This window comes from Rhopilema esculentum, chromosome 12, assembly GCF_057945365.1.
Source record: "Rhopilema esculentum isolate cy_ngs chromosome 12, ASM5794536v1, whole genome shotgun sequence".
Classification (NCBI taxonomy): Eukaryota; Metazoa; Cnidaria; class Scyphozoa; order Rhizostomeae; family Rhizostomatidae; genus Rhopilema; species Rhopilema esculentum.
In genome coordinates, this window is record NC_142826.1 from 10,876,612 (window position 1) to 10,902,971 (window position 26,360).

The 26,360-nt window shown below is 38.5% G+C and overlaps 2 protein-coding genes across 3 annotated transcripts; both read right to left on the bottom strand.

Annotated features, from left to right (window-relative positions):
* Positions 1-3,173: 3,173 nt before the first annotated feature.
* LOC148958756 (uncharacterized) lies at positions 3,174-8,101 on the bottom strand. Of its 2 annotated transcripts, none has more exons than XM_089111753.1 (3): positions 7,769-8,101; positions 5,031-5,293; positions 3,174-3,793 (listed from the first exon to the last, which is right to left on the bottom strand). In XM_089111753.1, exons 2-3 carry the CDS (start codon positions 5,283-5,285, stop codon positions 3,353-3,355), a joined length of 696 nt encoding a protein of 231 aa, XP_088967879.1. In that variant the 5' UTR covers positions 5,286-5,293; positions 7,769-8,101; the 3' UTR covers positions 3,174-3,352. The 2 variants fall into 2 exon arrangements, with proteins under 2 accessions (XP_088967879.1, XP_088967880.1); XM_089111754.1 differs by lacking the exon at positions 7,769-8,101 and adding an exon at positions 6,878-7,743.
* A 1,109-nt stretch (positions 8,102-9,210) lies between these two features.
* LOC135681421 (uncharacterized) lies at positions 9,211-20,539 on the bottom strand. Its single transcript, XM_065195889.2, has 3 exons — positions 20,264-20,539; positions 15,274-15,536; positions 9,211-9,980 (listed from the first exon to the last, which is right to left on the bottom strand). Exons 1-3 carry the CDS (start codon positions 20,292-20,294, stop codon positions 9,540-9,542), a joined length of 735 nt encoding a protein of 244 aa, XP_065051961.2. The 5' UTR covers positions 20,295-20,539; the 3' UTR covers positions 9,211-9,539.
* Between the last annotated feature and the right edge of the window lie 5,821 nt (positions 20,540-26,360).

Genomic DNA, 26,360 nt, shown 5'->3' on the forward strand with positions numbered 1-26,360 from the left:
CGAATTTGATTTCTGTGTTACGACCCATAAAAACATTTCAAGTTAAGTCTAGCTTAATTGAGTTTGTAATTTGGAGACTTTCCATTTCTAGAACATATTAGGATTTTTTTACATGTTATAAAGACTTCTTTTTAGCAAAAAAAGGCTGCATTTCTTTTCTGTTGCAGTTAGTTTGATGTTTTACAATTGCTGACCTTAGATTAACCGGACTAGAAGGCTCCGCGAATGCATTTATGTGTATATCAATTCTTGTTCATGATTAAAATTATTTCTGAACCCGAATGTAAAATTTAACCCCATCTTTGGAACCTATCTAATAAACTGTGCTTTCCAACATTATTAGAGCCTATTGTAAGAATTTAAGGTAAGAGAACACATTATTACTCTATTTTGATCTTATGTCAAGTGATCAAATGTAACAGATATTCTTCACTTTTAAGAATATGAAGGCTCACCAAAAGTTAAGAGATTTTTTAAACAGAATGGGTAGCTGCTAGTTAGCAAAATGCTCTAATTAATGCTTAGCCTGACGCATCAAAAAAGTTTTACCAAGATCCTGGTTGGCCCTGTTCTGATTCAATGGCAATTCAATTCAATTGTCTAGGCAAATGCCCTGCAAATGCAACCAATTGCATTTCATTTTCGCTGGCAGGCTCTTCACTTTGCTGTTTGGTGAAAGATACATTGACAAAAAGTTGTTTTTAAGTATTTTACAGGGCTAGGTTCCAAATTATATTAGGACCAAGTCCTCGGACCAGTTGTTCTCACCGAACACAAGTACTCTCCCCTTGACATGTAATGATTGCCTCTTGAATACCATGAATCCTCGAATTAACTTTTGATATTTTTGGATGGGGGCTTATTCGAGGGGGGCTTATCAAATTATTGTAGACATTAAGAAGACATTATTAAAAGATCTGGTTAAATTTTGAAAGAATTCCTTTTTGAGCATTTAATTAATTATTACCAAAAGTATGAATTTTTGTGTTGATTCAATAAATCGCCAAAGGCAACCTCAGATGGAAAAAATCATCAAACCGAGGGGTCCAATTCGAGACATTGAACGAAAAGGATAAAAACTTTACTATTCATACGCAGGGGCGGATCTAGAAATTATTCTGAGGGGTGCTAAAACGTAAAGCTTGGTAACCAAGGGTGTTGCTATGCACAAACTCCGTACCCCCTGCTAATAAGCCATAATGAAATGAAAGTCTTCCATAAACTAAAAAGCCTGGATGCCGCGATTGATATAGTAATTTTTTGCTACACTTTGATCAGAACTTGGAACTTTGGCTTCAGCTTTTATGCCAAACGCAATTTGCAGCTCTCCCCCTCATATTCACTTAGGGTACAAAAGTATAGAAACTGTAGTCAAATATGATATCATTGCCCGCAGTGGCAAAAGGCCCGAGCCCACAAATTTCCAAAGCAAAGTTTAATTTTTGACTCTTTGCAGCCATTTATTAGAACTTAATCATGGCTGGTGGAATGAAGCCCTTGAACATGAAGTGCAGTGCACGTCATTAGAGACAATAGAACAATAGAAAAAAGTCGGACAAAAGTTGAACACAGGGATTCAAACACAGCATGCATGGCATGCATCGACATATGATACCAAACCAAACAAATGAGGCCCTGAACGTTTCGCTAACAAATGGGCCTGCCGTTTTGAGTATTTTTATGAATTTGAAATCTTTAGAGAAAAAAGTATTCGTAGGAATATAAGCAGCAATAAGAAGAAAACCCCTTTTGGTCAAGAATAGTAAGGGCAAAATTTTGAGATGTTTTGTATGTAGTTCTTGAATGATTAACAAAAGAATAACAAGGGCTCGGGCAAGCTTTATCCTCTGAATATAAATCATACCTCATGGTCTATGAATAAGACGTGGAACACGGAGTTGAAACTTGAAACCGTTCTGTTATATAAACCAAAGCGTTTACAAGTTCTGCCGTTACAGCATCGAGCACCAGGTAAAGATCGTCAAAAGACCTACGAAAACATATTGCAAATTTGCACTTCACCTAAGCATTCGTCGCGTGCTGTATCATAATTCAACTCCCCCTGGTCAACCTCAACTCCCCCTGTTCAAGCTTAACTCCCCCTGGTCATAAAACCACTATACATTTGACTGTAGATTGAAGCGAAGAAACTCCCCCTGGTTTGGTCGGTATTCTTTGATGTTTTGGATTTTGAAATCCATGGGTTCTCGCGCCAAAGTTTAGAACCCCTCGACCTGGCACCGTGATTGGCTAGATTCACTTCCACGGGTGCAGAAAATCGTATAATTTACAGGCCACGGGTTCCTCAAGTGGCTGGTTATAAGAGGAGACAATGCTTTCCGAGTCTGTAGAATGCTATACAGTACAACCAGGGGGAGTTTGATAACACTTCAATGCATGGACTGAAATAACAATGTTGAACAGTTGTGAGACGGGGCATTGAAGCGGATATAACAATTTCAGGAGATGTGCATACTTCTCGGTAAAAGAGATAATAAATGGTTTAAATAATTATAAACAAAATTGCCATAGAATAAGCTTTAATCCCCAAAAAGTTTTTCCTCAAATCTGAGGGGTGCTCGAGCCCCTTTCGCACCCCTCTGGATCCGCCCCTGCATACGCTTTTCACGAAAAAAGCAAAAGCTTTGTGGAGCCATGACCCCTGGAAACTGTTCTTGTCGTTTCTCGTGAAACACAGAACCCTCTTAAATACGTAGGAAAATTTACATTTCAACAAATTGCACAATTTTCTAGTTCACAAATGCACGATAGCCATGTTTTTGAGAATTAAGCAGTATTTTCTCAGTTTTTATTATCTCCAAATATTTGTTCAATAGTTTATCTTAATTTTCAACGATTTTGATGCAATATACGATAAAAATTAATTGCACATCTTTTTAATGCCATAGGATTGGGATAATAAAGACACTTGGAGACTCCACTTACAATGATTATTTTGTGATCTTGTGTGAACTATTATTTACACATGAGAGCATCCAATATAAAAGAGCGGATGTTGTCCATTGCTCCAAAAATGTAAGAGTTAACCATTCAACAAAACAATTTTAGGATTTTCGCTGGAATAGTATTGACGTTGTAGTTAGTGCTAAAGCACAAAACTACCAAATTATGCAAAGAATTCGGAGATAAATTGGACAATAACGAACTACTGCTTCACAAGCTTTCAAGATTATATTTATAAAGCAGACTAACATCCCTTTACAATGACGAGTTAATCTATGTATAAGTATGTTCAGTATGTATAAGTACTACGGGTACGCAGTTGTCTGGAAGTTTTGTAGCAGACAAGTAAGGGTCATTTAAGACGTGATCCAATGATTTGTAACAATATCTATAAAACCAACGACATAATAATGCACATAGAAATCAGAGTAAAAGGGTTGAAAGCTCTGTTCCCTGGAGATGATCCAGTTTGGAACGGATCATCAACATAGATTGGGCCGGTGCAATTGGGACAGGGGCCTTGAAAACCACATGTGTTCCCTTTTGCGCAAGTTAGAGAGCAGTTTCCTTTTTCACAACGGACACCGGCATTTGAAGCAGCTATGCCACATTTGACTTTGCAGAAGCCTTCGTTGCAATTTATTTCGGCATAGGACGATTTCACATTGATTTCACAACCACCTCCAAAGCATATGGGGTAGCATTGAGTAAGTCTTCCTTTGCCATCGCAAGTCATTTTGCAATTTTTCTTCTGACAACTGAGATGGCACAACTTTGCAAAACAGTTCATGTCTGGGCAGTCTTCTTTGCATTTTTGCATGCATTGCGACTAGAAGTCAAAAGGAAGCTGTATTAGGCACACGACTTTTCGAATTGTTGTAATAAAGAATGGGGTTTTAACTCCGGGGACATGAAATAAAGGAAAGTAAAACACCCAATATTTTAAACATTATAAGACCAAATCTTGAAGGTAAAGGGAGTGCATTAATCAGAAAGCATCTTGTTTCCGTCAAACTTAAGTTCACCTGTTGCAAATCGATCTTATCCTTCGATACAAAGCATCCAAATGGTATGTGTATCTTGTTTTCTTGGAGAAGATCAACACAAAATTCCAATTCAGATGAGGTATTCATGCCGTTTCAAACAACTGTGTGTTCCTATTAAACTGGGGCCTCCAAGGAATAAAGAAAATGTTCGCTTAGCTCAGCTTATTTCCAGTCAAGCGAAAAATCCACTCCTGGTAAGTTTGAGGAAAAAAGGGAAAAAACGTTTGTGGATGCTTTTTGCACATTTTGCAAGAATTAATGTTCTTGGATGAGTCTAAGTTGAAATATTTCGCAGAAGAAGAATATTTTTGCTAACTTGTCTTCGTAGTTTGGAGAAGAGAAAACAATGAGCTAGAAAACAAATGCAGAGTTAACTTACAAACCTACAACAAATTCTGTAAATAGCTTTGTGGGATATTGCGTACCGACGTGATTAAAACATGCCTTTGATGATTATATTTGATGATGAAGTCCTACGCAATAGACAAGTGTATAAAAACAATAACCATGCAATTTTAGACTTGATACTGGCTAATACAGGGGCATAGCTAGCGGGGGATGTAGGGGGCGTGACGTGACACCCCCAAGTCTGCATGAGTATGACGGTAAATCTTTAGTTGGTGAACAAAGCTGATGATTTGTCGCTAAAATCTTCTATAGATAGGTGAAATAGCATCTTCATATTTTTTCATCTATGTCTTCATAGGTGAATTTTACCATTGATGGCTCTTCACCCCCTAGTCTGGAAAATCAAGCTACGCCACTGGCTGAATAAAAAGTCTACAGAAAATATCAGAAATGTTATCAATGTGGGACGCGTTTATTGGCAAAGGAGATCCTACGGGCTCCGGTCCGCGGTAGAAAATTGTGATTTTTGGGGCATATCTCATTTTTAGGATTGCCCTATTTCATACTGAAAAATCACAATCAAAAGCATGGATAGCTAATCCCATTCCCTTAGGCCTATATCATTGTGGTAACACAAAGCCTTAATCTTTTGAAAAAAGACAAAATACTCACTGTTTGTGGGACAAGGCCAGGTTGCTGGCAACTTAACTTTGAGCAACCACCATTCACACAGTCTAATTCACAACCAGCACTTGAGCTGCATGACATCTTACAGTTCCTTGAATAGCAATACTGAGTGCATGTAGATGACGTATTTGTGCATGTTTGGAGGTCACAGACGTTTGAAGTGCAGTTTTGAACAATGGCAGCGGTTGAGTGTTGAATCAAGAGAATCAACACAGATAGGATTATGATAACAGACTTCATCTTGGCAACTGAAAAATAATTATTTATCAATCAAACATTGTTGCTAAGTTGGCTTGATTTTATCTGAGTTGCTTTCTGAGACTCCCATTTTGACTAGCTTTTCATAGCATTCACAAAACACAAATTGGTACATAGTGAATTGAGAGGACAAATTTTTGTAATTTTTTGACACCGCTGAGAAAAAAATTATTCTTTTTCACCTAGATTGGCAAATTTTACAAAAGCGGTCAAAGCCACGGTAAATATGCTTGCTCAAAGATAAAGTAACTTCGTTTGACCACTTGTTGAGTCCTGCTTGGTCCTGCTTGGTCCTGCTAGACTTTCTGAGGCAGTCAGTGTTTTTCATGTGGTTGCGGGGAAGAATTTCGACTCAGTGTTCGAAGAGGGAAATCGAAGTATTGTGTGAGAGGGGAAACCCTAATAATAAGCCCAATATCCTTGCCGCCTTCATCAAAATAAATTATTTTAGAAGCTCCCTATGTTATAGGGGAACTTTCACCAAACAAACTAGCGGGGAAGTCTTTGCTTCTGAAAATGTGATTTTGCAAGAGAGCGATAGATATTACTTACGCAAATATCACTAAGACATCCGCAATAGCGTGGCCTGCAAACATTTTGTTTCGTCCCCCCTCCCAATAAAAGCCGCAACCAGATACCCGTATTTTTACCACCAAGCCGCAAGCTAAACATCTGGTACCGAGCCGAATGCACGCTTGCGGTAATTGCCTTTTATTTTGTAGCTGTTTGCATTATGCATTTTGTTCTCGTTCTAATGCTCTAAAGCTTAAATTGAATTACAATATACCATTTTGATGCTCATGGATCAAACTAACGAAAAGCAACTACGAAAAAGGGAATAAAAGGACAAACGTGTTTAAACTGATTATTATAGGAAAGAGTTTAAATTACGTCGAATAGCAGTCTGACAAGATTTTATAATTTGATATTTTGATATTTGGGGATGGACCTCCCCGTATATAAAAAGTTTGAATAACTCCCCTGGGCACCCAGCCTCAAGTTTGATACCAGAGGCAGGCTGGGGGGTCCTTGAACATGCTGCATATACTGTAACCACGCACATTTAAAAACCTTCAATTGTGTAAGTCAGCCTGGCTAGCTTCTATTAAATTTGATAGTGAGTCTGGTACCCAGGGTAGAAATGAGGCTGTTCATGTTCTTAAATTGGTTGTTATTTGATGCAGGGCTTTCATAACTTTTTTGTTGAATTCAAACAGCAGCATTTTTCATGTGTTTACTGGAGCTGAAGAAATTCCAGTCGATTGCAAACTTATTAGTGGAAAACCCTACTACCTGCAGTAGTTGTTGAAAAAATTAAGCAAAAGCCTTCTATTTAAGTAGAATAATAAAAAGTACACAATTTTAGCTTTAGAAATAAGAAATATTGAAGTATTGATTTAACATGGGTATTTTAAAGCATCTATACTATAATATCAGCTATGACAATGAGCAACCAACAGGATTTTTAATGAAATTTGGCGATCTCTACAAATAAGAACCTATTCCAATCAGAAACGGAGCCAAGTAAATTGTTTGGAGGTGTGAAGTGGTGGTCAAAATATGAATACTCTTACCTGCTACTTTTATGCGTTTCTGTTTCAAAGTTTATACTCTAGTGCCATACTTTGAAAGTTTAACTACACAGAAATGTTAATCTGTTACAATTGTTGCAAAAATATTACAGATTAGAAACAAAAATCCCATCTTTTGCCCATCCCAAAAATCCTTAATGTGCCGACGAGCAAAATGTTGGCGTACCGCACCCCCTCGTATTCCCCCTTTGGTGACGCCCCTGATTCCAATTTAAGGCTAGTTGGAATCTTATAAAATAGGGATCTAATTTCACAGTTTCAGCCTGTCGGCTTTAATCCACTAAGTTCTTTTTTGTAGGGGCGTAGCTACTGGGAGGGTGTGACACCTTTTTGACAAACCCTCCCCCAATACCTGAGGTATAAATACGCCCCTGCTTATACGTGCGTGTTTGCTGTAGCAAAGCCATGCTTTTGACAATGTTTAGCAAAGCAGCGGATCAACATTGCTCACGTCAAATATGAAATAAAGTTGCCATAAATAAAAAGTAGTCAAAATAACCAGTATAAACAAAATAAGTTATTATCTAATAACATATGGAAGAGTAAAGGCACATGTTGTTACTTTACGCTAGAATAGACCTTCGTCAGGATCAAGTCTCATAGCAAATCACGCCTTATTATGCCAGTAGGCCCCCTAAACATTGGCGGTTCCAAAGCTACATGATACTACATGTCATGGCTGTCTGTCACCTTGGCACTTTTTAACCCTTTGAATGCTTCTTACTTTCCTGTCAGCTATGTTTTCAGGACAGTCTGCATTTAAGCAAAAGATCTGGATGGCAATAATGTTTAACGAAGCAGCGGTTAGCAATTTATATCAAAGTTACACTGAAAAGCAGTCGATCTGGTCAAATTAAAATAACGACAGCCTACCTTTTGTGTGTAAGGTGATTTTCTGTAGCCTTTGCAGTGTCAAAGTGTAAACGAATAGATAGATAAACCTCAATGAAGGGTCTTAATGTAACGTACCACCGGCAAGCGAATAACAAGCTGAAGCAATTGTTACATTGCGTGACGGTAAACTCTATAGAAACAAAGGGATTGTGTTTGTTTCACAGGTATCCAACGATGTTGGCTGCATTAACACGATACCTGATTACTCAGGTATCGAATTATTTTTCATATCAGATAGTGGTTGCGTCGACACGGCTCTGCCCTATTCCGAATTGTCCGGTACCACATTCCACTTCGTGTGAAGGGGCAAATCCGGTACGTATCAACGCAACTATTATAAAGGGGTGACCTTTTTCAGCAGGGCTTATTTTATATATATATATATCCTAAACAGGGATGTCGTGGTTGTGGTGGGGACTCAGAGGGCACTGCCTTCTTGTTAAAATTTTCGAAACAGGTGGGGGGCTCAGTCCCCCTCATCGCTTGTGCTTGGATATAGCCAAGAAGTGCTTGTGCTTGTGTACAAGTCTGTACAAATGTACACAAAGTTTGCCATTCTTGAAAGACTTTTTACTGATTACGTTTAGTTGCAGTTTTGTACAGATAGTTGGCTTTCAATCTTTAAAGGGCTGGAGAGGCCCTTTAAAGAACACTTTCCAGATAAGAAGGCACAGCGAACAAGCTGTTTAGGTATATATGCAAACGATTCTAGGCATATTATGTTTCGAAATCGGCGCAGATAACTATCCGTTTCAAAATACCTACGATATAAATAACGCGTTGCTATATATATCCAAGACTGACTAGGTTGTGATCCGTCATGGCGGCAATAAGTTAGTCACGTGACAGGTGGAACTAATCTATACTTCACATATTACACAACTTTATTCACCAATAACAACCTCTTGACTTTAATAACTTTGAAAGACGTAACAAAGTAACCTTCAAGCTATCCCCATAAGATTCTCCAAATGCCCACTTGGGAGAACTCGCGGCGGGCCCAGTCAGTTGCTCAAACGTATAACATGAGAGTTCTGAAAAACTCTGAGAAAGGGCGACATGAAATCTAGAATTCTTGGACATAGAACCTTGAAAATAAGGTTGCTTTTTTACTCAGTCAGAGAGACCACAAAATGGGTAGGAATTTACTGATATGATGTTACAGATAATTTATTTTGGTTAAATGGGTATTAAAGTACCACAAATTTTACCGAAGCAGCTAGTCGTCTTGTCTATTGTTTTAATCCTAGATAAGAAACTTAAGTCTTTGCTAGTTTGTACTCATTGCAGGGTATCATTTGGAATTTGATAAAATAGAACGTTTACGGAGCGGTGTGGACGTAGCTTTAATTTTGCTTGGAACTCAGTAGAAAGGGAGCGCACCCGTAAATTCAGATAAGAAAGCATAAAAAAGGCCGGTCTCAATGAAGGGTCTCAATCATTTACATACATACACCCAAAATAAAAAAATGGATTTAATAGAAAGGCAAACAAAATCTTGTCCCTAGTGGTGGAAAAAGGGGGAATATGAAGTCCATGTAACCCTAACGTCTTTCTGATATCATCAAGCTAGAAATGCATTAGATCAATTCAATGTCTTGAACTTGGCCTGGCAAAGACTTCCCCTGAGCTACTTTCACTCAAAGATCCTGTTTTTCTCCTCTTTTATTTGTTGATAAATGAAACTAAATGAAAAACAAGGGAAATAATTTTTGTAGTGGGTATACGAAGTATCACATTGGAAACTGAATTACAAAATAAGAGACCTTAGAGCACAAAAGGAAATGAGGCTGAGAAAACTTAAAGCTCTGTTCCCTGGAGCTGATCTACTTTTGAACGGATCATCAACATAGATTGGGCCAGTGCAATTGGGACAGCGACCTTGAAAACTACATGTGTTCCCTTTTGTACATGTCAGAGAGCAGCTCCCTTTTCCACAAATGACACCAGCATTTGAAGTAGCTTTGCCACATTTGACTTTGCAGAAGCCTTCGTCGCAATTTATTTCGGCATAGAATGATTTCACATTGATTTCACAACCACCTCCAAAGCATCTGGGGTAGCATTGACTTTGTATACCTTTTCCCTCACAGGTCATCTTACAGTTCTTTTTCTGACACCTGAGATGGCACGCATTAGCCAAGCAGCTCATATCAGGGCAGTCTTCTTTGCATTTTTGCATGCATTGCGACTAAAAATCAACAAGAGGTGTATGTATTACCAACTAAGACTTAAACTTTGAACATATTCAAAATTCCTTTTAAAAAAAGCTTTCAAGAGGCTTCTAATTCATGATGCCTTAGAGACTGATCAAGACAAGTACAAGTAACTCATCAGCAATAGCTATCTTATAAGCTATGTTTTTAGCTCCTCGGTTGAGAACATAGTATCACTAATCAATTCATTAGCACAGGGGTGTCCAAAATACGGCCCACAGGCTGATGTGGCCCACGAGGGCATATTCTGTGGCCCATGCAAAGTCAATAAATTTAGGAATACTTTCTTATTATCAGGCATATAGTCTCAGTATTAGGCATACTTTCTAAATATTAGACATATAGTCTCAGTATTAAGGCCCTATAACACTATCACATTCAGGTAAAATTTGCTTCACATTTTTTCTGTGATCGCGGAAAACGAGAGAATGTGATAGTGTAAGTCACCGCTTCAAGTTGCTCGTATTTGCTTGTTGAGTGGAAAAACTTTTGATCGCTGTTAAAAAAGATTTCCATCATCTTGAAATTTTTCAAAGGAGCCGAAAATTAACATAAATATTGCTCAAGTGACGAACATTTTGGCCGACAAAAAATGGTAGTTAAAGAATGAGTGAATCGGAATTGGCAAGATTTAAGCAGTGGATCGCAGTCCAGGGGATCTTTTAAGAAATTTTTACTGGTGGGGAATTTACGCAAAAGGGCACTTTCCTTAATGTAACGCAACTGACGGCAAAAACAAAAGTAAAGGGACAAGTATGCATAGTTGGTAAGGTTTTCACTGTCTTGCACATAACTCCTTACACCCATGCAGCGTATAGTTAGAAAAACACTAGATAAAACAATTTGAATATAGTACTCAAGATCATGATGCTTTCTGCATTTAGTGTCATAAGAATAAACTTTTTGGTACAAATATTTTGCTACAAAAGTCTTAAAAATGTCCGGTCTGTCTGAAAAACTTTCTCACGAATTTCCGTCTGCTGTATGTATCAAAGTCTGGTTGACGGTTTCGTCGCTCACGTGCTGAAAGAAAATGGGCAACAGCTGGCCGTGGATCATAATGAGCTGTTCCAACACCGTTTAGGGCAATAAGCAGTCTGGCTTTGATTGTGTCTTCAGTCATGTTTGTTCTTGAATCCTCAACAATGATGTTATGATGAGACACAATCCTCTCGGTTTGCATGGAATGTGGTGACATACTTCCAATAGCAGCTAGCACTTTTTGAACGGTGCCATCTGTAATAGGCAAGAGCTTTCTCAGACGTACTGATAGTTTACAACCAATGTTGCTTCCTTCTGGAAGATGCGGCACTTTTTCGATTTTGTCCCACTGTTCACAACATTCATCTGCAAAGCGACCCTCTTCCCCTGGAAAAAGCCTCTGGGTCATCCCTATTCCTTTTTCCACAAATTTCCCCAGGGTACTTGCACTCAACAATTCGCTCATACTCAACAAAATTTCTTCTTGCTCTGGGCGCAGACGCTCACTTAGAAAATTTTTCGCTGAAGATGTTATTTCAATGCGAATTGCAGATTCATTTCGTCTGTTAGTTGGCACCAAAGTGTTCTGCGTTTGTCTTGCTCTCTGTGTTTGGATGTTTTCCCATGGTAGTGTAGTTTTTGATTCACGCTTTCCTGGGTAGGGTGTGCCGCTCAACAAATCAAGTTTCCTTTGTGCCATGCTAGAACAAGTGAATATATCTGGAAGCAGAAGATCATCCGGTTGCATTTGCTTCTCTAAGCTTGTGAAAACCTCGAATATATCACCCATTAGTGCTGTGAGCCAAATCTGTCTTTCGTTCCACGTATTCAGATATCCTGAAGCCTCCCTCTTATCTTTGCGGTCTCCATTTATTGTAATTTCTCCCTAAACTTGTTTACATCCTTTGATGTTCGTAAGAACAGCATCTATTAGTGAGAGGAAATGTTGAGCAAACCGTACGTCATGATGCCGTGGAAATTGCTTCATCTCAATAGCTGCTTTCTCCAGCATTTTCTTTTTTGAAGTTGATGTACGAAAATATGTAGCAACACCAATCAGTGATGATTTCCAAATCTTTAGCTCTGGGACAGAATTGATAATTGCCTCGGTTGCAAGATCTGAACGATGGGCACAGCACCAGAATGTAAAAATGTTCCTTTCCAACTGGTCACCGAGAAGCTTCCAAAGCCCGGCATTTCGCCCAGTTTTTGCAGCTTCACCATCCGTTGTTATTCCGACTAATTTATCTTCATTTGCCTCACATACCTTTAAAGCTTGATTCACAGTCTCGAGCAAGCCATGGGCCCCTATTTCTTCTGGACAGTGCATCACCATAAAAACTGTACGCCTGTCGCCATTTGTCATTGACATTGTACTACTGACAAACTTGTGATCTCTCATGTGCTTACTGACGCGGCCATCTATTTGAATGCTGTAGACTATGCATTTCAGAAACATTTTTTTTACTTTCTGCAGTTCAATGGCTTGAACTGAAGACAACATATCTTTGTAGCACATTGGATCCCTGTAGTGTAACTCAGCATTTGTTGGTTTGAACTCTGGTAGAACTGCATCTGGACCTTCATCTTCCATAAGGGATATGAGTCGAGTGGCTGCAAGCGTTGTTAAAGACCTTGCTGGCCATGAGTGAGCAGAAATAGTTTCACAAAGACAGTCATTGTATAAATCAAATGCCATGTTTACCAAAAATTTAACTACATTGGTGTTGGCTTTTTTTAAACCGTTCAACCATGGATGATTTTCTCTTCCCACATCAGCTCCAATTGCTTCTGATTTCTCGTTGCTTTGTGCATTTCTGAAAATACATGATCAATTATTAGTTTGAGTCGTTCTTCATCATCTGCTCTGACCCCATTTGCAATATCAATTTTTCCATTTCGCGAGTATTTCTTTGCCACGTCCAAATATTCTTTGCATAAATTGCAAACAACATGAAGACGTTTTTTCCCATTCTTCTTTGCTGTATAGCTTTGCAATTCTGGAAAACTTTCAATAATGAACTTTAGAGCCAGCTTGATATCGTGGTAATAAAATACACTGGCTGTTTTTTGTGTTTGAACAGTGTGTGTTGATTGCTGCGGGTTGTTAATATCTTGGCTTTCAATTTCTTCCGCTTGAGGTGAATCTGGATGGCTGGAGGCTCCTATTTCTTTCTCTTCTGTACCTTTGTTGTCCGTTTTTAATTTTGATTCATAAAAAATTGTTAATTTTCTGCATTTTGAAGCAATTTCTTGAGCTTCTTTCTGCTTTCTTTTTAACGAGCGTTCAGATCTTGGCATGTTTGGAGATCAATGACGCAAGCAACTTTTCCCGCGGATTTCATTGCCTCGCCTTGGTGTAGTGCAAGAACGTCAAACAGAGATTGGTTGACAGCAATAAGACCAAAGAAATAACGAATAATTTGACACATATAACACGACAACGACACAACGAACAGTAATTGGAGATAAGTCAAATTGGTGTTTAAAACAATTTTCGACAAAAGGGCACTCGCTAGTGGGGAATCATGGGCAAACTAGTGGGGAAATTTATGGGCCTGGTGGGGATTTTCCCCACTAGTTTGTATGTTAAAAGATCCCCTGGATCGCACAAAGACGTCAAGAAGAGCAAAGGTTAAATTTTTGAAAATAATTATTTCAAATGGTGGAAATTCCGAAAGGATATATGATCAGTTAGGCCAATTTCGATTCATTGCACAATATGAGCGTACGGGACAAGTAACCTAGTTTGTTTTTCTTAGAAATGAAGATCCAGATATTCTGTATGAAGAAGTTGAAGAAACAGCGACGCCACAGTTGCGAACAACAACAGAAGGCCCACCAAAGAAACGTTCAAGGAATTTTTGACCTTCTTTTTGACCAAAGAATAAATTATCAATGGTGCTGCAGCCTTCCTTCTTCTTTCTTCTTTCTTGGTATTCGTTTTCCAAATCCTCCACTTTTTCAATTTCACTCAACTCCTACTCAAAACAAACTTGCGCGCTATAACGTTCGTCACGTGAGCAATATTTTATGTTAATTGTCGGCTCCCTTATAGATGATGATGATGGAAATCTTTTTGAACAGCGATCAAAAGTTTTTTCCTCAAGATGGATTAAAATTCCTCAATATGGATTGAATTTCCACTCAACAAGCAAATACAAGCAATTTGAAGCGGTGACTAACACTATCACATTCTCTCGTTTTCCGCGATCACAGAAAAAATGTGAAGCAAATTGTACCTGAATGTGATAGACACAAAGTCTCATTGCTAGGCATACAATCTCATTATTAGGCATATCGTCTCATTTTGAACACTGCAACATTGGTCCTGAAGCGTCAGCCAGGGTATCTTTGAAAGAAGTTATAGCTATCATCACTGGATACATGTTGGATAGCTAACTTCTTTCGAATGCTTTAGAAAAGGGCCTCAAGTAGTAATGAACTCCATTTTAAGAATGAAATCAATGAAACGTAGGTATGCCTAAAAATAGTTAAAAGCTCTAAACGATTGCAAGAAATGACTGCAAGAAATACTCTGAAATGCATTTTAAGACAATATGAAGGACGTGGTCGCAAAAATTTCCTGATCGCTCTGCTCGCAGGGGGACATCGTCTTTCGGTTTTGATTCAAGGCCTTCAAAACCTAAGTACCCACAGTCACCCGAAAATTGAAGCGATGATTGACTAACGAGAACATCCTCTTTGATAAACAAAATCAATTGCATCAAAATGCCACACCCCCACTTTGAAATATCTTAGGCCACGCCCAATTTTGTCGGCAAATTGGTGACTGGCACTCCCCTAAGTGAAAGTGCTTAGCGACGGCCCTGGACTTTCCTTGTGAGTGTGGTGTGGGGCCTTTGTCAACATGCATGCTCTAATCTATCAGTTCCTAAAACCTCTGTTTTACTATTTTCTAATAAGAAAATTCTTACTTTTACTTCAATCTCATTTGAATAAGCATATGACCTTTTCATAAACCAAACAATTTTTACAGGATTTTAGAAATTTTTCTAAAAATAAAATAACTTAGCAAAAAGCATAAAGGTTTTTTAATGTGTGATTAGGCCCCCAGGAAATGCTACCACAAGATATCGCACACATGTGAAATTACAAAATTAACTTTAAAAAACAATGAATACAAAGAAACAACAGAGAAAAAAGAATAATGGGTCAAAATTGATGCCGGGAATGATATAAAAAGCATACATCAACCTCAAAGAAACATGAAACTCATGTTGACTAGTCTTGCTTCTCTGTAATATTAAAATACAGAAAACTTACTGTTCTGGAATCAAGGGTAGGTTGCTGGCAACTTAACTTTGAGCAACCACCATTCACACAGTTTGATTCACAACCAGCGCTCGAGCTGCATGACATCTTACAGTTCCTTGAATAGCAATACTGAGTGCATGTAGATGACGTATTTGTGCATGTTTGGAGGTCACAGACGTTTGAAGTGCAGTTTTGAACAATGGCAGCGGTTGAGTGTTGAATCAAGAGAATCAACACAGATGGGATTATGAGCATGGACTTCATCTTGGCAACTAAAAAATAATTACATATATCATAAATCAAACACTCAATAAAATAATGATCTGGATCTGGATAAAATATTTATCTAAGATTTTAGCTTAGCTGTCAGAAAATAAATAAAAATTTTGCTAAAGAAATAACATAGACATTGAGCCTCTCAGTGACAATGGTCATTTCTTGATTTGCAAAAAAAATCTAGCACAAAACATTAGAGCTTATACAGCCATGCTTTTTGTCAATGTTTTAGTTTACAGGCTCCTTATCATAAAAAGCTATAAGAGCTAGAGGAAAATTATCATTTTTGTCCAAAAAACTCAAAAGAATGGTACACTGCAGAAGAGAAAAGCATTCCAATTCACAGAAAAATATTTCAAACTACTGTTTTCTAATTAAAGTAGGTATGCTCAAAGTAAAAAGATACATTGTTTAATAAAGAATATGTACATAAAAACCAATACTCAGCTGACTTCTAACTGAAATTTGGGGTGTTTGACTGTTTCATAAATTGCTGTTGAAACCTGAAGTTTTTTGTGTTCTTGAAGCACAGGGACGAATTTAAGCAACAATGATTGGGGGGTTAGACACTTATTTTGATGCCACGCCCTTCAGGTCAAATGGGGACTTTTCATGATCAGTATTTGTTTTCAAAGAAAAAAGTCTTAAGTCTGCAACGAAAACTACAAGCAAATTTTGAACTTTTTATCTCCAAGGGAATGTTATTCCAGCATTTTGCTCCAAAATGATGAACTCTGACCTAAGACCATATTGGAGGGTATTTTTCTGATTTAGAAAAATATCATTATTAGTTGCTTGACGTGTATGATATGAATGAGCAGATTCAGTTAATTCAAAGAAGGAATTAAAACAAGTGGGGGAAATTCTATTGACACAATCATAAACAAAACATAATAATTTCAGCTGAAAAATATCATGTAGCTTTAAAATCTTCAAGTCAGAAAAGATTGGAGTGGAAGAAAAAGAGAGGTTTTGAAATGAAATTGCCTTTACAACCCTTTTCTGTAATAAGAACACAGGATTGATATAAGTCTCATAGGTAAGGCCCCAATCTAATATGCCACACTGCAGGAAAAGTGAAAATAAAGAATTATAAAGACAAATCAAAACGTTAATTGGTAAGAAGTGTCTAATTTTGAAGAACATACCACAAGTTCTAGCTAGTTTTTTTTAAAGTTCTGTTAAGTGATATTTCCATGAGAGATTTTTACCCAAAAGAACACCAAGAAATTTGACATAACAGGTCTTTCTGATTGGAAGGTTGCCAATTTTGATACTAACAGTGACAGGCCAAAAATGCTGAGGTGGCTTAAAAATAGCAAAATCAGTTTTATCTAATATTCAGAGCAAGTTTATTTACATCAAGCCACACTTTCACTTTTTTCAATTCTTTGTTTACCACTTTTTGAAGCAGGTCAAGACTTTCAGATTCATAGTAAATATTATAATATCATCTGCAAATAAGTAAAAGAGTAATTTTGAACTTGAGTGTGGGAGATCATTAATGTAAATTAGGCCCAAGCACAGAGCCCTGTGGTACCCCACAGGTAATATTACATAAACTTGAGTTAGATCTATTCACAGACACAAACTGCTTTCTACCTAACAGTTATGATTTAGACCAATCAAGACAAATTCCTCTGATTCCATAATGTTCAAGTTTCATTAAAAGAAATTTAATGGTTAACAGTGTCAAATGCCTTTTACAAATCTAGGAAAATCCCACAACCAAATTTCCTATTATCTAATGAGTTCTTGATGGCTTCTGTTAGACTAACTAGGGCATGACTAATAGAATGGTTGGCACGAAATCTGAATTGCAAGGAATATAAAAGATCATATTTGAAAAGGAAATTATAGAGATGCTCATACATCACCTTTTCTATAATTTTACTAAAGACAGAGAGAAGTGAAATCGGTCTATAGTTTGATGCTGTAAGGGGACAACCTTTTTATTTTGGCTAGCTTCATCTTGTCTGGAAATATCCCAGAGTGGAATGATTCATTTATAATTTGTGATAATGGAGAAGATATCAAAGGAGAAAGGAGCTTAAATATTTTTGTAGGAATACTGTTAGGGCCCAAAGACTTTCCAAATTTTAAGAGAGTAATTATGTCAGATATTTCAACAGGAAGAGAAGGTGCAATGAAGAAAGAGTTTTGAGCTCTACTACCCATGAAATTCATGGGTGACTTGTTAGATCTTGGGATATTTTTAGTGATATCATGAGAAACTGTAACAAAGTACTTATAAAGATGTCAGCAATAATGACAGGATCTTATCTCTTATGCCCATCATTTTTTGTATTCTGCTACTGATCCATGGTTTGTTCCTAAATTTAATATCTCTATTTGACAATTTCTTTAGGGGAGCATGATTTTTAACCAATTCATCAAGGCTAGATAAAAATCTATTGAATTTAGTATTTATATCTGAATTATTGTTATTCAGGTAGCTCTGATCAAGATTTTCAAAATCAGTTAGTAGATTTTCTTCACTGGGTTTGGAAAAATCATGTTTAAAATATGACAAGTTCTTATTGGATAAACCTACTTGCTTTATAATCAAAAATTGTGGGAAATGATCTGTTATTTGTGTCATGATGTTACCACTTATAGTTTCATTGTCTGTGAATAATATTGTCAATAAGGGTTGAAGAAATCCAAGATGTCCTAGAGGCATAAATGATGTATGGAAGAATTTGTTTTGAGAAGAGGAAATTGACATAATTTGTAGTGGGGGTGTCAGAGTTATAATTCAGAAGGTTAATATAGAAGTCTCCAAGGATAAAAACTTGTTTGTTACACACAGTTGGATTGGACAGAATCTCCTGCAGATACTCGCTAAAAGTGTCAATAACTGAGCTTGGATGCCAGTAGGCACAACAAAATAAAAAATTTTTCCATTATTCTCAACTTCAACCCAAACTGACTCAAAATCAGTGCTATCCTTTTCTAGATCTGGTCTGGGAATTGGAATAAGTCCTGATTTCACATAAAGTGCAACACCACCATTTTGACTATGGGACTGTTGAGGAACAACATAGCTATAACCAGGAATTTCAACATTTGCTTTTAAAGGGTTTTCAAAAGAATTCCAAGTTTCAGACACACCAATAACATCAAAGCTAATTTTCAGACTTTAAATACGACAAGAGTTGAAATAAGTTCATCGTGAGTGAGAGAATGGCTTCTAATATTCATATGAAATAGAGAAAAATCTTTTTCTGAAGTATCAAGTGTCAATAAGTCCTGAAGAGTATGACAACTTGAGTTGATATTAGAAGGTAAATGTTCATCAAAATCATAGTCACTTAAATTTGGCAAATTTGTAAGACTAGAAGTAACTTTAAAGGATGGAACTGAATCCACAAATGATGGAAAGTCAAAGTCATACAGGTTTGAAAGTTCTTCATTTTTCCAGTTGACCAAAAGGAAACATGACCATTGTACATTTCAAACAAAACCATGGCATATAATCGGGTATCATTTATGAAAAATTATATGAAATACCTGAAACTTTATTCAAAAAATTAAACTAACAAGTAATTATTAACACAAACTTTTCTGTCAATCATTTCAGTTCATCTCTCAGGGAGCAACATTGAAAACAGCTTGAAGATCCTCATCATCAGAGCTCAGTTTCCTGTTTTCTGTAGAAGTTTCAGCTTTTTTCCTATGACCTTTGATTGATGAAGCATCATTCCTTTTGATGACTAGTTTATCCATGACAAAAAAGGTTGTCTTGCCTGCCTTTCTAGCTTCCAGGAGCTCAGGAATCTTGCTCCTTCTTTTTTCTAGGGTGCGCTTGGAGTAATCTGCCACGAACATAATTCCTCGAGGTTTTTTGTCTCGAGCGATTATAGGATGTGGCTCATTGGATTTTTTCATTCGGGAAGATGTACCAACTCCATCAGGCCTGTTATTTGAGCTCCTTGGAATACGATGAGCACGCCCAATGATGATATTTTCTTCAATCCCCAGTACATTCTTTTTTAGCAAGCCTTACCAAATCATTTTATGAGTAATATTTTTAAAAGTAAGGGGTGCTCAGAAGGCACTACTCTGCTCCCCTTTTCTTCCAATTACGGTGCCAACTAGGTTTGATACAGAAAAGTTCAATTTCCATCCTCCTAGAAAAATCCTGCTTACGCCATATTAGTTGTTGATGATAATTCCAACAAATAAATATGAGACCACGCCCTTTTGTTGCGATTTGTAAAGAAGGTTTTTGAAGAGAGGATCCTAGTTTTTTGAATAAGAAACCAGCTTTAAGAAACAATTACTGGTCATCGTTGTACACTTGTAAGGCTTATTCTCGAAAAAAAATAAATAAAACGTTGTCATAAAGTGGCAAGAAAGTGTCTGGGATGCTCCGCTAGGCCCCAATGACCGGAAACCACACAACAAAACAAAAATAATTGAATACTGGCGCCGAAAATTTTTGTTGGACACTTGATTATATATAGTATTATATTTTAATAGACTTTACTCAATATTTTACCATTAACTAGAGGACATTTCCAGTCCTCAAGAAGAAAGCTATCTGAAATTTTGTACGATGCAGAAACATTTTTGTCGAGAGCTTTGGTCTGTGAAATGAATTACTGTAAGTAGTCTAGCTATTCAATGAATTAAGAACTTGAGCTTTATAAATCTAACTGCAAGATGCAAACAAGCAAATCAAGCAGCAAATGTGGTAAATAAAGAAATGTATTGTTACCTTTTAGTCTTGCACAAGGTAGAAAGCGCATCTATGTTTGATTGTTTACTCAGCGTCAGGCATCGGATATCGTCATTGTTTGCTGTTTATTGACAAATCGCACTTCAAATCTCGTTCACATGCCTTTCAGGAAGTTCTTCTTTCAAACTATTTCTACGTTTTGTAATATTTGTAATAGGGGTTTTCGCCAAATGAATGAATGTATCCACCCTATCGTTATCGTCGAGACTAAATGGTCCTTCCATCAATGACGAATGAAACAAATAGACACAAACGGTTGTCCCGTAACGTCGATTCGTTCTCTTAATGTCAGGCACAGTCAGGGGCGAAACTACTGCGGGGTATGGGGGGTGCTGCACCCCCCCCCCCCCAATCTTCAAAAAAGCATATTTTGTCGGGCAAATTTATGGAAATACCATCTAGAAATACGTTGTTGAGAAAAATCAATCAATAATTTTTTTCTAAATGTATGAAACTTTCATCATACATTCATAAGGAGTTATGCCCCAAAATTCTCTTAAGGTTTTAAACTTACGGTTCGAAAGTATTGCACCCTTCGCTAGAAAATGGTCATACAGACGCCAAAGTTTTTTAACTAAAAAAATTCGAATAACCGCAACAAGTAACAGAAAGTTTTAATCAGTTCAAGCGGGAAATAATATAAAATTTATCAAGAAATTGTAGTTAAGATATGAATTGCAAAAAACTTTCGAGTTTATTATATTTCTGAAAAATATCCATGATTACAAAAACACGAAAATTGAGCTTTGATGATAGGTGTACCTGTAAAATACATCCAATAAAAACTTTCCCTTGCTTGAGGGATTTTGTTATGGTGAATTTAGAGATACGTACTTTGTGCTTGGGTGTCTAAAAATGTTGAAATTGCTTCCGGAGCAACCGAAAATTGAAAATGAAACTCAGAAAATGCAACTGAAGCTCTTTTTTGTTGAAACATTGTAATCTGCGTAGCTGTTTCTAAATTCCGAAATTTCCAAGCTGTGTTTTGGTTCCACTTTGATAAAATTGAGACCCTACTTCAATCTCTTTTTGAATTGCTCTCTTAATAGCTAGGTGATTTAGAAAGTGAAGACTTTTTTTAGACCTTTTATAGAAAAGACAGGCCTTACAAATGCTTGCTTTTTGGAAACAAATGTTTATAGCCAACACCAGAAAAACTAGAGGCATATTTCTTGACTTTAAACAAACAGTTTGGGCCGATGATTTCAGCCCTTGAGGCGATGTGCTTTAAAAATGAAGTTCATGTATGACACGCCCTTTCATCAAGCATGCCACGCCCTTTCGTCGGGCATCTAAGCTTCATACCCCCCTAATGAAAATAGTGAAGTTTCGCCCCTGGGCACAGTCTTTGTCAAGCACTGCCCTCTCAAACATATCAAATAATCCACAATAATCGTCACGCGCAATGCCATAAATAACAATACCTATCCTATAAATCCATAGTTTATGCCGACAAGATCTTTTACAAGCATCTTGCCACATAAGTGAAACGTCGAGAACCTAAATATACAAAATATCAAAACTTAACCTAATCGCTCTTAACCGAATTCCATTTCCAACTTCAACTCCAACTCCAACTAACTCTAAATGTAACACGCCCAAAATATAACTAAACAAGAACTAACTGTAATGCTACATAGCTACGTAAATTAACATAGTGATAAAGAATACAAAATATATTACTCCCAAGATTAATTAGATAAATTGAATGATGATACTAAAAATTCCAAAAGAAATAGTTAATGAATCTAAAGGTGCAATTAGAAAACAAAAGGAATTATAAACAATCGAATGTGCAAATGGTGATAAAATTACTAAGGTTACAGGATGCAAAACAAACGAAATCCAAACTAGCACTATTACAGTTTTATGGACTACCCGTCAGGCTACATAACGTTAGGGTACCCATGGGCGGCGCCAAAGGGCTGGGGGCTTCAGCCTTCAGCCCCCCCCCCTACTTTTTTGCAAAAAGTTTTTTAAGAAAATAACAAGAATAAAAGAAAAAGAAATGGAAGAAAGGAAAAGTGCGATAAATCCTGTTATTGCTTGATTTTCAAGGAATAAGAGGTCTATGAGGCCTTATAAATTAATTAATTCCATTTTAAGACTGGAATTAATCAAACTTATTAAAAGCATGCCTTAAAAATAGCAAAATGTTTAAAATTATTGCGAGAAAATCACTGCAAGAAATATTCTGAAATATATTTTAAGCTTTTTTAAAGTGTGTCGTCGCAAAAGTTTTCAAAAGGGTTAGGGTTAGGGTTAGGGTTAGGGTTAGGGTTAGGGTTAGGGTAAGGGTAAGGCTAAGGGTTAGGGTTATGGTTAGGGTTGGGTTTACGGTTAGGGTTAGGTTCAGGGTAAACTAATTACGTCATAAGGTCGAGCAGTATGGAAACTAGACAGCTCCTCTTTGGGTTTCGTTTGAGTAAAGGCCTCGTTTGCATGTTGCCACAGCTGATTCTTAATCTCTTGACCCATTTGAATCAATTAAAAAAAACAAATTTGGAGGCTCTTGTTTTTATAAATTGTCCTTTTAAGAAAAGGCTCTATCAAAAACTGTCGCCCTGTCAACAAAATATTTCCATGATATTCAATTAAAAGAGGAGCAAAATGCTTGATAACGTTGTCATCGATTATTTTTAAAGAAGGTAAACGAGATTTACTATCGTTTGAGCCAATGAGTCAATGAGTCGCAATGAGTCGCAATGAGTCGCAAATGAGTCGCAATGAGTCGCAATGAGTCGCAATGAGTCGCAATGAGTCGCTATGAGTCGCAATGTGTCGCTATGAGTCGTAATGAGTCGCAATGAGTCACAATGAGTCGCAATGAGTCGCAATGAGTCGCAATGAGTCGCTATGAGTTGCAATGAGTCGCTATGAGTGGCAATGAGTCGCTATGAGTCGCAATGTGTCGCTATGAGTCGCAATGAGTCGCAATGAGTCGCAATGAGTAGCTATGAGTCGCAATGTGTCGCTATGAGTCGCTATGAGTCGCAATGAGTCGCTATGAGTTTCAATGAGTCGCAGTGAGTCGCTATGAGTCGCTATGAGTTGCAATGAGTCGCTATGAGTTGCAATGAGTCGCAATGAGTCACAATGAGTCACAATGAGTCGCAATGAGTCGCAATGAGTCATGAGTCGCAATGAGTCACAATGAGTCGCAATGAGTCACAATGAGTCGCAATGAGTCGCAATGAGTCGCAATGAGTCGCTATGAGTTGCAATGAGTCGCTATGAGTGGCAATGAGTCGCTATGAGTCGCAATGTGTCGCTATGAGTCGCAATGAGTCGCTATGAGTTTCAATGAGTCGCAGTGAGTCGCTATGAGTCGCAATGAGTCGCAATGAGTCGCAATGAGTCGCAATGAGTCGCTATGAGTCGCAATGTGTCGCTATGAGTCGTAATGAGTCGCAATGAGTCACAATGAGTCGCAATGAGTCGCAATGAGTCGCAATGAGTCGCTATGAGTTGCAATGAGTCGCTATGAGTGGCAATGAGTCGCTATGAGTCGCAATGTGTCGCTATGAGTCGCAATGAGTCGCAATGAGTCGCAATGAGTAGCTATGAGTCGCAATGTGTCGCTATGAGTTGCTATGAGTCGCAATGAGTCGCTATGAGTTTCAATGAGTCGCAGTGAGTCGCTATGAGTCGCTATGAGTTGCAATGAGTCGCTATGAGTTGCAATGAGTTGCAATGAGTCACAATGAGTCACAATGAGTCGCAATGAGTCGCAATGAGTCATGAGTCGCAATGAGTCACAATGAGTCGCAATGAGTCACAATGAGTCGCAATGAGTCGCTATGAGTCGCAATGTGTCGCTATGAGTCGTAATGAGTCGCAATGAGTCACAATGAGTCACAATGAGTCGCAATGAGTCGCTATGAGTTGCTATGAGTGGCAATGAGTCACAATGAGTCGCTATGAGTCGCAATGAGTCGCAATGAGTCGCTATGAGTCGCTATGAGTCGCAATGAGTCGCAATGAGTCGCAATGAGTCGCAATGAGTCACAATGAGTCACAATGAGTCGCAATGAGTCGCAATGAGTCGCAATGAGTCGCAATGAGTCGCAATGAGTCGCTATGAGTCGCAATGTGTCGCAATGTGTCGCTATGAGTCGCAATGAGTCGCAATGAGTCGCTATGAGTCGCAATGAGTCGCAATGAGTCGCAATGAGTAGCAATGAGTCGCAATGAGTCGCAATGAGTCGCAATGAGTCGCTATGAGTTGCTATGAGTCGCAATGAGTCGCAATGAGTCACAATGAGTCGCAATGAGTTGCAATGAGTGGCTATGAGTCGCAATGAGTCGCAATGAGTCGCAATGAGTCGCAATGAGTCGCAATGAGTCGCTATGAGTCGCAATGAGTCGCAATGAGTGGCTATGAGTCGCAATGAGTCGCAATGAGTCGCTATGAGTCGCAATGAGTTGCAATGAGTCGCAATAAGTCGCTATGAGTCGCAATGAGTCGCAATGAGTCACAATGAGTCGCAATGAGTCACAATGACTCGCAATGAGTCACAATGAGTCGCAATGAGTCGCAATGTGTCGCAATGAGTCGCAATGAGTGGCAATGAGTCGCAATGAGTAGCTATGAGTCGCAATGAGTCGCAATGAGTCGCTATGAGTCGCAATCAGTTGCAATGAGTCGCAATAAGTCGCAATGAGTCGCAATGAGTCGCAATGAGTCGCAATGAGTCGCAATGAGTCGCAATGAGTCGCAATGAGTCGCAATGAGTCGCAATGAGTCGCAATGAGTCGCTATGAGTCGCAATGAGTCACAATGAGTCACAATGAGTCACAATGAGTCGCAATGAGTCGCTATGAGTCGCAATGAGTCGCAATGAGTCGCAATGAGTTGCAATGAGTCGCTATGAGTCGCAATGAGTTGCAATGAGTCACAATGAGTCACAATGAGTCGCAATGAGTCGCAATGAGTCATGAGTCGCAATGAGTCGCAATGAGTCGCAATGAGTCACAATGAGTCGCAATGAGTCGCAATGAGTCGCTATGAGTCGCAATGTGTCGCTATGAGTCGCAATGAGTCGCAATGAGTCACAATGAGTCGCAATGAGTCGCAATGAGTCGCTATGAGTCGCTATGAGTCGCAATGAGTCGCAATGTGTCGCTATGAGTCGCAATGAGTCGCAATGAGTCGCAATGAGTAGCTATGAGTCGCAATGTGTCGCTATGAGTCGCTATGAGTCGCAATGAGTCGCAATGAGTCGCTATGAGTCGCAATGAGTCGCTATGAGTCGCTATGAGTCGCTATGAGTTGCAATGAGTCGCAATGAGTCGCTATGAGTTGCAATGAGTCGCTATGAGTCGCAATGAGTCGCAATGAGTCACAGTCACAATGAGTCGCAATGAGTCGCAATGAGTCGCTATGAGTCGCAATGTGTCGCTATGAGTCGCAATGAGTCGCAATGAGTCGCAATGAGTCACAATGAGTCGCAATGAGTCGCAATGAGTTGCTATGAGTCGCAATGAGTCGCAATGGGTCGGAATGAGTCGCAATGAGTCGCAATGAGTCGCAATGAGTCGCAATGAGTCGCAATGACTCGCTATGAGTCGCTATGAGTCACAATGAGTCGCAATGAGTCGCAATGAGGCATGAGTCGCAATGAGTCGCAATGAGTCGCAATGAGTCGCAATGAGTCACAATGAGTCGCAATGAGTCGCAATGAGTCGCAATGAGTCGCAATAAGTCGCAATGAGTCGCAATGAGTCGCAATGAGTCACAATGAGTCGCAATGGGTCACAATGACTCGCAATGAGTCACAATGAGTCGCAATGAGTCGCAATGTGTCGCAATGAGTCGCAATGAGTGGCAATGAGTAGCTATGAGTCGCAATGAGTCGCAATGAGTCGCTATGAGTCGCAATCAGTTGCAATGAGTCGCAATAGGTCGCAATGAGTCGCAATGAGTCGCAATGAGTCACAATGAGTCGCAATGAGTCGCAATGAGTCGCAATGAGTCGCAATGAGTCGCAATGAGTCGCAATGAGTCGCAATGAGTCACAATGAGTCGCTATGAGTCGCAATGAGTCGCAATGAGTAGCTATGAGTCGCAATGTGT